The 13,599-nt window shown below is 43.0% G+C and overlaps 1 protein-coding gene across 5 annotated transcripts in view; it reads left to right on the forward strand.

Moving 5' to 3' along the window:
* The window catches only part of CTNND2 (catenin delta 2), a 637,790-nt gene that overhangs the window by 367,948 nt on the left and 256,243 nt on the right, over positions 1 to 13,599 (forward strand). For 4 of the 5 annotated variants that reach the window (XM_066559759.1, XM_066559767.1, XM_066559786.1 and 1 more), the window contains one exon: positions 1,568 to 2,135. In XM_066559759.1, coding sequence (XP_066415856.1) covers positions 1,568 to 2,135 — 568 coding nt within the window. The remainder of the gene's footprint in view (positions 1 to 1,567; positions 2,136 to 13,599) is intronic. The other variant, XM_066559780.1, reaches the window with a different exon arrangement.

Raw genomic sequence — 13,599 nt, forward strand, 5'->3', positions numbered from 1 at the left:
CAAAGCATTTAAGATGAAGGGCTCCAAAAGTAAAAAAAAACCAAAAAACCCACAAACATTTCCAGTGGGTGTACATAGGAAGAAGTACAGCTTTCTGGTATTTTGAATATTGTTTATTTTCTGCTCTGATTAGTTGTACTGTCCTCAGTTCCTGACCAAATCCTTTATTGAGTATCCTAGTGCAAATAAATCAAATTTCATACCAGGAACATGGTGCTTTTGCCCACTTGTTTTTTTGTAGGATGCTACTGGAAAATCACATTGCTATTCAATGTATAACAATGCTACTGTTGGCATTCACAACACCTCTTTGAATTGAGTCACAAAATTCATTATTCACATTTTAAAGCTTCTTCTGGCTAAGGAAATCAGTAGCTGAGAGGCGTGTGCATGTGTTTGGGCAAAGCATCGGTCAGACCGATTCAAACTATGCTGTCAACTCTGAGGATCCAGAGCACTTTCTGAGGTTTCAAGTAAATCCCCTGCCTAACCAGAAAAAAAAACAGTATCTGAATCTAACAGCACATCTTCCAACAGAGCGCTGAGCTCTCCCTCACTGCGGGGTGCAGTTATGAGAGGATTTTAATGTTACCAGACTCACAGATGATCTCTTGAGCCTAAGATCCCCGATAAAAAAAAAAAGGGGTAGCCGACTGTGTATAAGGGCAAGCTTCATCCTCTGCGGCTTCAGAAGCGGCTCAGGCACAGAACCGAAATTTCTCATAGGCAGTATCTCCCGAGGATTTTCTCTCGCTCCCTCATCCCAGCCCCCCTCAATTACTGGTCTTAGAGGGAGCTCAGCGCTGCCTTGCCCGCGGCCAGAGGGTCGGCGCAGTGAGCTCTCTCCCTCCTTCTCTATGCAGATTCCCCGCTGGATGCGGCCCAGGGAAGCGCCCGGCCCCGGCAGCTCCTCCCGTACCCCCCGCCCCCTTCGTGCCGCGTAACTGAGTGCGAGGCGGCCGCTTGCCGAGCCGTGCCGTGCCGTGCTGCCAGGGGGGCTCGGCGTGCACCGGCCCGGGCTTCCCCTGCCTCCGCCCCTCCACACAGGTCCGGGCCGCCGGGAGCAGCGAGCTCCCGGTGTGGTGCCTCTCCTGTAGGGACACAGGTTGCTGGAAAACGAGGAAAGTTTCTGAGGCTTCGGCCGCTCTTCTCTAATGTATGCAGAATAAAGGGGCGTGGGTGTATTTATCTGTGTCTATGTACGTACGTAAGTATTTGAGCCGGGGCTAGACCCTGCCTGGTTTAGGGGTTGGCCGGCGAGCGCGTTCCGGAGCCGGCGCGCCGGAGCACTGTGCCCCACGGCCGGGAGACGGCTTCAGCCGTCGGGAGGAGTTTCGACGCCTCTCGGGCCGAGCCGGCCGATGTTTTTTTTTCCCTGAAAGGCCGGGAATGCTTTAGCAGATTACTGACTCCCGTAATCCCGCGGGTGCCGGCCTGGTTCGAGGTCAGCGAGGGGGCTGCGTGCGGCCGGGGGGCTGCTCCGGCCGGCGGGCCCGCACCACCCCGCGCAGGGCCGGGGGAGCCGGGCGCCCGCCGCCGCTGACGCCTCTGCCTTTCCTTCCCGCAGCAGGGCCCGGGGGGCCGCGGCGCCCACCCGGGCGGCCCGGAGCCGCCGCCGCCGCCCGCCGCCCCGCAGCCGCGGGAGCCCTTCGCGCCTAGCCACGGCAGCGCCTTCCACCTGCCCGAGCCCCAGCACGCCGCCGCGCTCTACTACGCCAGCTCCACGCTGCCGGCGCAGCGGGTGAGCTCCCCGCTGCCCGCCCAGCCCGGCGGCTCCCCCACCAAGCTGCCGCGGGCCGGCTCCGCCGCCGAGGGCGCCGCCTACGCCACCGCGCAGCGCCTCTCCTCCCCGAAGCAGTCCCCCAGCCGCCTGGCCAAGTCCTACAGCACCAGCTCGCCCATCAACATCGTCGTCTCCTCGGCGGGACTGTCGCCGTCCCCCATCCGAGTGACCTCCCCGCCCACCGTCCAGTCTAACATTTCCTCCTCTCCTATCCACCAGTTAAGCTCCACCATCGGCACTTACGCCACCCTGTCGCCTACCAAGCGGCTTGTTCACGCTGCCGATCAGTACAGCAAGCACTCCCAGGAGCTGTACGCCACCGCCACCCTGCAGAGACCCGGCTCCCTCGCAGGTAAAACCGCGGCCGGCAGCGCCTCGGGTCCGCGGCGGGGCCGGGGCTGCGCGGGGCCGGCGCGCCCGCGGAGGGAGGCGGCGAGGGGCGAGAGGCGGGGGGCAGGGCCGCCGGCCGGGGACGGGAGGGAGGGAGGGAGCGGGGGGCGTTTGACAGGAGAACGGCACTTGGGGGAATTGCGGGTGGGTTTCATCGCGGGCCGTGCTCGGAGAGGCTGCCTGCCGCTGCTTGAGCGAAGTACCTGAGTTGTCCCGGCCCGTGCCGCCTTCCCGGCGCCGGGCAGGTGTGCGTGCTGCCGGGGGTGCGGGGCTCGCCGCGCTCCCCGCTGTGACCCGCGGTGCGGGTGGGGGGTTTGTTACTATGGCGAATCTCTTCTCTGCCGCCATCAGAACCTCTGAGCCTTTTGCAGGGAATCGCTTTTCCCCGGATTTACAGGCGGCTCAGGCGTACTTGACAAGTTTGGGGTTACTTAGCAGGAACTCCCGGTGTACCGAGTCGTGCCGAGTAAGAGGTAGCGGTGATTTGGCTCCGAGTGCTCTTTGGGGAACAGGCTGTTACAGCTGATTTAATGTCTCCGTAAACGCAGACTTTGAGCAGATCCAAGAAGTGAGATACTGGTGTGCTGTTCTCTAAACCATCTCTTTGCTAAACTGAGCATCCTTCAGGGGTGGGTTTTTTGTGTTCTCAAAATTTTCAGTTTCATTGCTATAGTAACAGCTGCTATGCTCATATGTTCTCTTGTGTGACACAAATAGATTTGAAGATAAATAGGATACATGAAGAAGTTAGGCTGAGTTTATCAGTCAGGTACACAAGTCTCTTACTGGAGTGAGGACCTCACCCCCCTTTCTCCTCTCACCCACCTCCCCTCCCCCACTCCAGCTGTTGTCAGCATCCTATATAATTCCTGTGTGTCTAAACACACAGATGGAATTAACTAATAATAAAATACTGTTTTGATCTATCTCCTTGTAAGAACTATTTGCTGGATTTTTTTTTCATATTTAAAGGGCAGGAATTTTAGAACTTTATATCTTTATAGATATATATATATAACACCACATTTTAATTTTAGAATGAGTAAAGTGACAGTATCATTAAATTAAGGTGAAATTCAAGATCTCGGGATGCTTGTATCAAGCCTCTTGGCAAATACTGAGTCTCAGAATACTAAGTGGTTTATTTACCATTTATATTAATACAACTTCTTCTTGCTGTAGTCCAATACACTGTTGGCCACAAGTATTAAATACTGCCTTTGTACAGTGAAAATTTAGGATTGCCACAGACTTTATATTTTAGGTAGTTTTATAACTTCATTGTATAGCAAGAGTTTGAGTCTAAAAAGGCATGGATGTCAGCATCATTGATGTCAGCATCAAGGGAATGGAGAAAAAATCGATTTAAAACTAATATACCTGTGGCTATGAGCTATTAGTATTTGCCTGATTTTTCTTACCTTTATTCTAGGATAGAAGTCTTTGCTTTGGGAAGTTTCTAACAGGCATAGTACTTTTTCCTGTTTGTGGACTGTTAGCATTGACATTTCTGTTGTGTTAGGGCTTTGGTTTTGTTGTATCATTGCAGCATCAAGTCTGTCATGGTAGCTTGGTCCAAAACTTTTTTATTTAGGGGTTAAGGTCCAGCATAATGACTCTGAAGTGCTACAGAAGCTGTTTGTCCTGAGCTAGATCCAAGTTGAAACTTGGGTTTAGGCTCTTTTGGCCTTCTTGGCCAATAATGCTTCTATAGACATTCCTAACAGAATTTTCTACTTTGTTTTGAATGAAAGTTAAGGAACTGACATTCATTTTCTTGGATTGCTTTTAAATAAAAGCTTTTGATAAGACTTCTGCATCTTGCATAACCTGCATCTTTTTAAAGCCTACTGCAGGGCGTTTCCTGATTTACTGATTTATGGCTTTGGTGAAATAAAAAGCCTATAGATGATACATGCATTTAGGAAATGGCTGGTGTATTGTGTGTGGATTTTCCTATGGGAGAGAAGTAGTGATTGACCATTTGAATTTGCTGTTGAGTTTGTAAAAATTGATAAAGCAGCACTAACTTTGCTTAGTGCTGGGCTGATCAGAGCAAGCATAACAATCTACTGGGTCACTCATCCCTAAGGGATTTGATTTTAAGATATGTAAAAACCCTCATTGTTTTATTTTATAACAAATGGAAAATCGTGTGACTTGAATAAGTATTAGGTGGCTGACCTGAAGAGATAAAGTTTTGCTATTTCAAAGACTCAGTGTAAGCAACAGTATGTTAGTAAATAGCTTTTCTTTTTTTTCCCCACAGTGGTGATGACATGCCTTTCAAGTAGTCCTTGAAAGGAGCTCTCTCACATGATCCATTCTTTTGCAAAGGTTTTCTATTGTGTGCTCCTACCCCTTATTTTCCACTGCCATTCTTATGCATGTTCCTCATGGCCTGACTGCCATCCCAGAGTTACACATTTGCCAGCAGTGTTAAGTGCCTGACTAATCTTCTAGACTTTCACTGGATTCACTGAAGCCAATGGACTACTCAGAGGCTTAAAATTAGCATATGCTTTAGAGTTAGCCAGGATCAGATGTTACAGATACTACTAAGGTAATCTTAATTTCTTCCTTCCTTCTGTAACTATTTTTGCTCAGAATAGGTTTGGAATTTGAGCTCTAAGTATATTATATTTTTGCAGGAGTTTTTCAGTCATTGTGTTAGAAATCAAACCCACTGAGAAGGAAAGCAAGCAATTGTACTTTGAAAAACTAATGTTCAATAAATAGTGGTTTTGCTTCTTGTTCAAAACATCCAAAGATGCGTTGAAGTTTTTTGGGGTTTTTGAGAGAGAGAAAGAGAGGAGGAGGAAGAATGGAGAACAGTTGTCACATTGCACTGATTGATGGTTTGCCTACTGTGATTAATGTGAAGTTGCATTGGCACGTATGTGTCATCACAGGGATGATGTTATACTAAGTAATCTTTTTTATATCTGGCAATAAAAAAATAAGTATTTGTAGTAATTACTAAAACCACAAATGATGCATTTGTTTTAATTATTTTTGCATTATAGTAGAAATTTGTCCTGGAGCTATCTAGTTCATGAATACTACTGGGTTTCAGTGTGCTAAACAAGCCAAACTGTATCAGTGCCAGACTTAGATATTTACAAGAGAAAATATTCAGATAAGATCAATTTTTTAAAAAAAAAATCAAGTAAAAAGTTACATAGATGACCCAAAACATAATCTGAGACTTAACTGAGGAGATGGCATTATTTATATTAATTTCCTACAAATTTGATTATGAAACAACTTGAAATTTTAAAAATGGCAGTTCTTAGACTTCATCCTGAATTTCAAATGAGACATGCAACAGTGTGCAATGACTCAGTTTTAACCGAGTAACCTTAGAAACGTCTTCAGAAATGGCTTTTAGTCTAGTTATATTTGAGCTGCTGCCACTGCCAAGTGTGTGTGTGTATGGGTGTGTGTGTACATGTGTATATAGTGGCTCTGGTGAGTGTACATTTGCTGTGTTTATTCTTAGTCTAGCTGCTTCATTGCTATGATCTGCAATTACAGTTTTAGAAGTAGTTTTCTGCTCTGCACTGCTCCAAAGCATATTTGACCGTCTGTTCAAGCAGCGATCCAAATCCAGAAAGCACAGTTAGTAAATACTTTCTTGCAGCTTCCACACCTGCACTGAGCTTCAGAGTGCTGTTGGGAGCCAAACTCACCAAAGCAGCCCATTTTGCCTGGGAGAAGGAGCGTTTATGACAGCAAGCAGCAGAAACATGGGAAAACTCTTTCAGGAGGCAGGTTATGGCACAGGCGCCCACTCTTCACGCTCTTCTGATGCATCTTCTGGTGGGCAGAATCAGACAGACAGTACTAGAGGAATACTGCATTTATTTAGGAGCAAAGGGGAAGGAGGCAGTCAAAGTGTGTTGTTCACGTGGTTTGTGCCTCAGGTTGTGTCTCTGGGAGCAGCCCCAATGTTACAAAGCCATTCCTGCCTTCTCATCCAGGTATAGGGAAGAGTAAGGACATGCAAAGCAATGGAAAGTAGTTTTATGTATTGCCTTATTACAGAAAATTCAAAGGAGAGTAATCCTACTTGAAGACTGCACCGTATTTCATAAGCTGCACTAAAAGGTTGAGTTTAAGAAATGAGTGTTGGTGTGAATCACTTGATGTAATGTTAGATGGAAAGAATATTACACAGCTATCTTTCATGTAGTGGTGACACATTTCACTGAAGGAAGAGCTGCAGCATCCCTCTAGACAGCTCTGCTTCTACCAGTGTTGAAAACTTCAGTGCTCAGCCTGGTGTTTACAATCTTCTTTCAAGTAAAACAAAATGGAAAAGAATTTTTCCTTTCTGAAGAGGACTGTTTGTATGCAAGCGTAATACTAACATTAAAATAACACCAGTTTATAAAAATGTGGCATGGGTTAATACATAAAATATGCTTTCCACTCCTTGTTGAGCAAAGAGTTCTAAATTTATCAGGCTTTTAATTGGTTCCTTCTGCTCCTTCATATGTTTTGCCTCACTCATCTCTCTCTTTGCTGAGGACCATCCTTTATCCTTTCTCCTTCTGTAAGCTTTTCACTATATATGATGTGTTGAACCCTGGTTTTCCATTGGGGCTTAGACAGGACTCCTATTTGGTGGTGAGTGTTAACATGTTAAAGCATGTCAGTGTGCAGTCACAGGGGCACAGAACAGCTTAAGCAACTTTCTGTGGGATAACTGATGTACATTACTACTAGCATGGATTAATGTTTCCTTTCGATTGCAAGAAAATATTGGATCATCTGTATATCACTAGTTCATCGCAATCTTTAAAAAGATTATCTTGTTAAGTGTTAGACGTCTCCAGTAAATCACACTACACATGTCTTTGTGCTAAAAGAGCTGCATTACTGTTAACTTACAGCCAAAGTAAATCTAAATCACCCCAGAATTAAAAGTTCCCCGTGCCTTTAAATCCCCACCTGAGACACAGGGCTGACCTAATAAAATAGTCTAGGTGTGATGTGCCATTGTACATTTTGGACAGGCAAGGAAGAAAAATATTTGAATTTTTCTTTTGGCTTTAAGATAAGCTCTTGGACCATCTATATGATTGATCATAACAGAAAGGACACTCAGTTGTTTCCCGTAACTATTCTATATTTTTACAGAATCCTGAGAGTATCTCTTTTATAGAGAGAACCAAATTGCTTCATTAATTTTAACCAAAGAAGTTTTCCATAGATTTTTTTCCTAAGTTTTTTTTTCTTTGTTTTTATTAGCTGGAAAATTTCTTTATCTGCTGCCAGAGCCTTTACACATGAGAACACTGTTAATACTCTTTTGTTCTGGGACAGACACTGCTGTCTTAGGCTTTTTTTCTTCTCCTTTTACTCTTATTTGTTTTGAGACTCTTTCTTTCAGATAAGAAAACAAAGTGGAAGATTTTGAGTAATATCCAGCAAAATACCAGTTATTAATTAGAACATGGAATTTGGTGTCTTTCTGATACAAAGTTACTTGCTCCCACATTGCAACCCGGAGGTTAGGTATGCTGGTGTTGCTTTAGAGTTGATACAAATATACAACTAAATGTCACTTTGATTTTCTTTGTCACTTATTCTACCTATTTCTTTAGCAATAGTTATGTTTCTAATTGTTACAACTGGAACCTTTACAATTGTGCTCAATTCCAGTTTGGAAAAGGTATCCACCGTGGACAGTGTACAGCAAAAAAGCAGAAGGAATAAGGTGGATGACTTTGAAATATGTTATTATTGCCATGATTTTTGCTCCTGTGTTTTTCAGATTTAGATCACATGAAATTAACTTGCTCATAGGAGAGGAATAATTGACAAGAGCCAAATACAGAAGCCCCATGTGCATCTTTGAGCTAATGAACTTGATGGTGGCTCCCAATGTGAGCAAACACAAGAAATATGTCTAAACTTGGGTCCTGTTCTTTCACTGATTACCATGTTTCCCTTTGCTTCCCATTCTTGATAAGGGATATTGTTTGGCTGATCCTCCTAATGATCTTTCAGAGGGGTGTTAAATCAAATAACATTGCAGACTAACAAGCTTTTTGGGCAAAGAGCACCAGCGTGCAGTACCACTGAAAATGGGTTCAACTTGTATAAAGCTGCAAGTATTTTAACGAAATGACTGGGAAACTGTGTGGCAGTGGCTGTTTCTGGGATTTTGGGTGAATGTAACATCAGACATGCTTCTGGGGACTACTGAGGCCTGTGCTGTTGCTTGGTAACCACAAATGTGGTTTCTGGCCTCTGGTCCTGAACTTTAGCAGTGTACCTAAGAAGGCCAGGATTCAAATTTAGGCATGCAAGTCACTAGAAGAAATTTCTTTAACATCAGAGCAGAATTTGAAGTGTCTCTGCTTATACACCTGTTGGGCAGGAGGACAAGAAGGAGGTGAAGTTGACAAAAGGTAACAGAGAAGAGTCTCTGTCCCTAGCAGAAGGATGGTTAAGCCAAGGAGCTGGAATTTGCCAGTTTTTCTTGGTTACTGAAATCCAATGGAATGTATGAAGTCAAAGAACAGTGTTTTGGGAACCTGACCTTATGGAATTTAGGTTAGAGCAATGGAAATACATTAACCAGTGGTGGCACTACAGTTCCTATGCTTGTCTTGCTTATATTGATCTGTGTTCTGTTTAGTATGAGATTGCAGGAAGATAATAGAGCCTCATAAACGATTATACATCCAAACCTTTGGGTCTTAAGGGTGTGCTAGTGAGGCTAAGTCTCATGCTTGCCTATTACAACCCATTTTTGCCTTCAGGTCTCAGTGGTGTCCTCATGTACCTATTGTTCTCTTCAGTTGCCAGGAGTGTGATTCTGTGCTATAGGTCTTTGGCCTCAAACTCGCTCCTTGAGGGCAGAGGAGAGTGCTGTTGTATGGGATAGGGAGTATAAGCAAAGGCAAGGTCCCCTTCTATCAAATTTCTGACAGTCAGTCTTTTATGGCATGAGTGAAAAGATTTATTTCTGCTATACAGTCTAAAATGGGATGACTGTGTTTGTATTGCTTGTTTGCTTATTTGTACTGGGCAAAGAAGGTACATGTGAAAGCTGCAGCTTCCTCAGTCTCAAACCCTGTTGCAAGGTGTTATCCAGTAGCCTGGAAATGTTTGTTGCAAAAGTATTGATAAAAAATGACATAAATCTTACGTTCATCATGGTTTTTGGGTATGTAAGGGATGTGAGAACAAGCCCTTCATTTTTACTGTGGTGGAAAACATCATCCTTTCCAGTTGCTGTGGCACAGAAACTTTTAGTAATAGATGGAGTAGCTCAGATTTAGGAAGCTGGCATGCAGCTCATCAATAATATAAGCATTAATTTGTTGGCATATCTAATGGCTTTTTGGTTGTTGTGTGCACACACTCTCTTTTAAGCAGTGCGGGTGCCTCTGGTCAAGAATAATTAATTGGCAGAAAGAAGATGGCAAAATGGGCAATTGTGGAAAGCCCCTTTCTTTAAGGCCAAAGCTTGCGTGGGGAGGTTGCCCATGTCTGCCTGTGCCACATGCAGTGTGCTCATGGGTGACACACATTCCTTGTCAGTGGTAACACCTGCCAGAAGCTACACGGGGCCAAATTTGCTCTATGAGCAATCATGGGAGATAAATGAAGCGATTTTTCAGTAATCATAGGGTCAAATTTGAAGATCACATAGATGTGGACCTAGAACAGAATACCTTTTGGTTTTATAGAAGTGATATTGGAGAGGACAGAGAGATATTGTCTAATGATAATGAATTCATGGAACTGTACATGATCATAAGCGGTTAGAAGCAAAAGTCACAATTTAATATGCTGAAATGAGGAGGACCAAATGATGACTAATCTTACAATTATAAGGCATGGCATATGAAACTGCCAGTTGGATCACATAGATTTTTAATGGCATATGAAACTGCCAGTTGGATCACCTAGATTTTTAATAAGTACATCAAGTTGCAACTTACAGTGTGTTAGTGAGGTGTCCCTGCCCATGACAGGGGGTTGAAACTAATCTTTAAGGTCCCTTCCAGCCCAAACCATTCTGCGATGCTATAATAGTAAAGTGCAGTGTTAGTTTGAATACAAGTGGTTTGCAATCTCATGCAATCCTCCCTTTACTGAGGAGATTTTTGCATATGCTTTTCTATGTTTACTTCCTCCACAGTGTATGTCTATGTCTCGCCTTATGGCCCCTTATCCTCTCAGTCCAATCCAGGTGCAAAGCATCCCTTTTATCAGCTAGCCAGCTGTGCTGCTCTCAGGCAGTAAAAGCTTTTGATCATCCAGCTAAAGCTGTCCCTGGGTTTAAAGAGTGTTGCCTGGGAGGAAAGTAAGGGTGGAGAAGGAACTGTGACCCTCTGATAGCAGGGCAGATTTCCTGTCATTGGAGAGCAAAATGACACCTCTCCATGGGTCTTTCCCTCACCCCACTACTTTCCTGAACATCCTAGTTCAGTGGGAATGCAGTCATGTTTACATTTGACCACCAAAAGGTGTCATGAGCTCTTCAAAGTTCTGGGAGCATGGTCCATAAAGGAGGGTGAGATGGAGATGGACTCCTTCAGATATTTGTGGGGGAAGAGAAGGTGGAGTGGGAAAAGATGACAGCCCTCTGTGTATTTGAGGCTAATATACCATGGAAAAAGGGAGGACTGAGTAAAAGAAAAATTACAGACCTGCTAATCACAGTGCTCTTTGAGCATTACAACATAAACTGATAGAAAGGATAATATAAGAATGAAGGTAGTAAATGGTTAAAGGGATAATTTGCAACAGGAGTTCTCCAAAACCAGATTGTGCTGGAATGACCTGCTTACTGACCTTTTCTTAGATGATATTTGATGTCTTTCTATTACCTGTCAGGGCTCTGAGCATGGATTTTCTGTAGTGCCACTTGGGAAATGTTTACTTAAGCTAGAGAAGATAGATATTCTTTCAAGAGTGTAGTTGGGCAGGGACCTGGGTAAAGGAAGATTTTCAGTTTGTCATTTTGAAGAGTGAAGTAATGGAAAGGAAGGGTACTCCTAATAAAGTTCCACAAGGAGAACTCTTTTTGGCTACTTGAAAAATACTTTTTTGTTTTATTATCTTGGCACAAAACCATGAAATAAGCCAAGGAAACTTCTTGATAGTGGAATATTAGGAGGCATTTTCTGAAGAGAGGAAGATAAATCCTATGTAGAAAGATGGAAGATGGAAAGATGGAAGGGGAAGAAAAGGATTGGAGCCAAGGTAATAATACACTTAATAGCTGGTTGCATGTTCAGCATCTTTGGCTGAAAAGAAGAGTAGGAGAATAGCTATGTGACCTGGTTGAGTACAGCATATCTCAGCTACCTGTATTAGGAACATAATAGAATATTTCATGACCTCACAGAACAAGCAAAACTGGGAGCATTACACAGGGTTAGGACTTCATCTGAAGAACTGTACACAGCTGTGACCCTCTGTAGGCAAGAGACACTTTCTAGCCTTCATTTCTTCTGAACTGTCCTGCATGGGTTATCACGAAATAAAGAAGCTTGTTGTACACAGACCTGACTTAGTGTTTCTCCCGTTTCTTAACAGAGGAGAGGCTGCTAGATTACATAGCTCCTTACAATAAATAGAGGTTATTTGTTAAGAGTGCTGAATCCTGGTAAGAATAATTAATTTGATGAAGGATTTACTTTCTTTGAAAAAATACAGGATTCGTTGAGTCCCTGGCAGCTTTTAGTATAGTTCATCTCTGATGAACTATGGTGAGGGATGTTTGAAACTAGGTGATTTGTAAGGTTCCTTCCAACTCAAGTCTTTATTTCTGTAATTCATCTGACCAAGGAGGGATTGAGAGCTAAAGGTATCTTCTGAGTGGCTTTTTACCATCAGCCTTTGGTTTTAGGGCTTTAGCTAACCAGCCATGATGTGTTTGATTGGAGCATCTTTGTCAGCTGGTGCTCCTCCATTTTCCCTCAAAAGATTTGAACCTGATAGCCCTAGTGAATACAGTGACCTCCCAGCCATGATTGCACTTTGTCTGGTCTCTGACCAAACTTCAAAGTTTTCAAGGTTTATTAGGTGAAATTTTGTGTTTCTTTCTCTCCAGAGTCGTAGTTCCTGTGTAGCTCATGTCATCCTTGTCTGTGTTGCATCTTGAGATGGCTTTGGCAAGAATCAGCTAATGCTTGAGCATAACTGAGCATCTTCTCCAAAGTGATCTAGTTTGTGTCCTACCATGCTTAAGATCCTATCTTGTGAATTCAGAAATTCAAGAATTAATTGTCTTAGCTGAAAAACTCTTTTTCTCTGAAGTTTATCAAGGTTGTGATTGCATGTCACTGCTTTTTTCAGTCGGCAGTAGATTTTGGACCACTTTGTAAAATCAGGCACAACTTGATGCATATGTCTTCAGCCAGCCATATGGCTATGGAAGTGTTGGCTTCACTGGCAAGGCAGCCATTGACATGCAAATAGTGTCAATTTGCATTTATGAATAACCAGTAACTAATGGTGTGACACTTCAGAATGCCTCAAGTATTTGTCACCTTTGGACTACATGAATCGCATTCTTCTAATTGGAATCACTGTTAAGCCATTCTTGAAGCTAAACACTTCCAGTAGTTTATTGCAAACTGCTCTGAGCACATTTCTTATGTTCCTTATCTTAGATCTACTTTCCTTTTGCCAGTGACCTTCTTTCACCATTTGTCTCCTGCAACATTTGTCATGGCCATCTCATTTAAGCATGGACTCTGCTGGAGTGACAGCACTCTTTCAGCCTAAGGTTCTTTTCTGGCCATGCTTTTCAGCAATAATCTGAATTTGTGAGGTTAATTGCAAAGTCTGTTTTTCTGTGTTTGTTTCTTTTCTTCTCTGCTCTCTTTTTTTCTTTTTTTTTCTTTACAATAAGTTCATGCTAAAAAGAATCTGTAGCCATCCATTTCCTCCTTTGCTTGTTGCTTATTGTGAAAGGTTTTACTTAAGGTACTTTTCTGAGTCTTTGGAAGTTGGATACTAAATGCATGCTATTGAGTGATTGCTATATTATTAAGAATAATGAATTAAAAGATAATTTTATTTTATGGGATGCAACAATTATTTCAGCATAAATTTTAAGTCCTTGAGCTACTCATGTCTTGGTGTTAACAGTATTTCTTTTCTTTTTCTCTGCATTCAGCATTTCTTTTATTTAGAGCATCCCTGTTAGAATTGCTTTAGATTATAATGACTTTAGTAATAGGAGATTATTTTAAGTTTTCTAGAAGAGGTCTCAATAGGTACATAATGGAAACAACCTAAAACCAGCTTGAATAATGGTACAATAATCTTTTGATCATAATTCTAAAAGTGAGTAATTGTTGGTCTAAACTTCTTTACAGGCATAACTAAAATCTTTGGTTCAATTGCATTCAAATTGATTTTGTATACATTTAATAAAACGTCCATGT

Source organism: Molothrus aeneus, chromosome 1 (assembly GCF_037042795.1).
Source record: "Molothrus aeneus isolate 106 chromosome 1, BPBGC_Maene_1.0, whole genome shotgun sequence".
NCBI classification, from domain to species: domain Eukaryota; kingdom Metazoa; phylum Chordata; class Aves; order Passeriformes; family Icteridae; genus Molothrus; species Molothrus aeneus.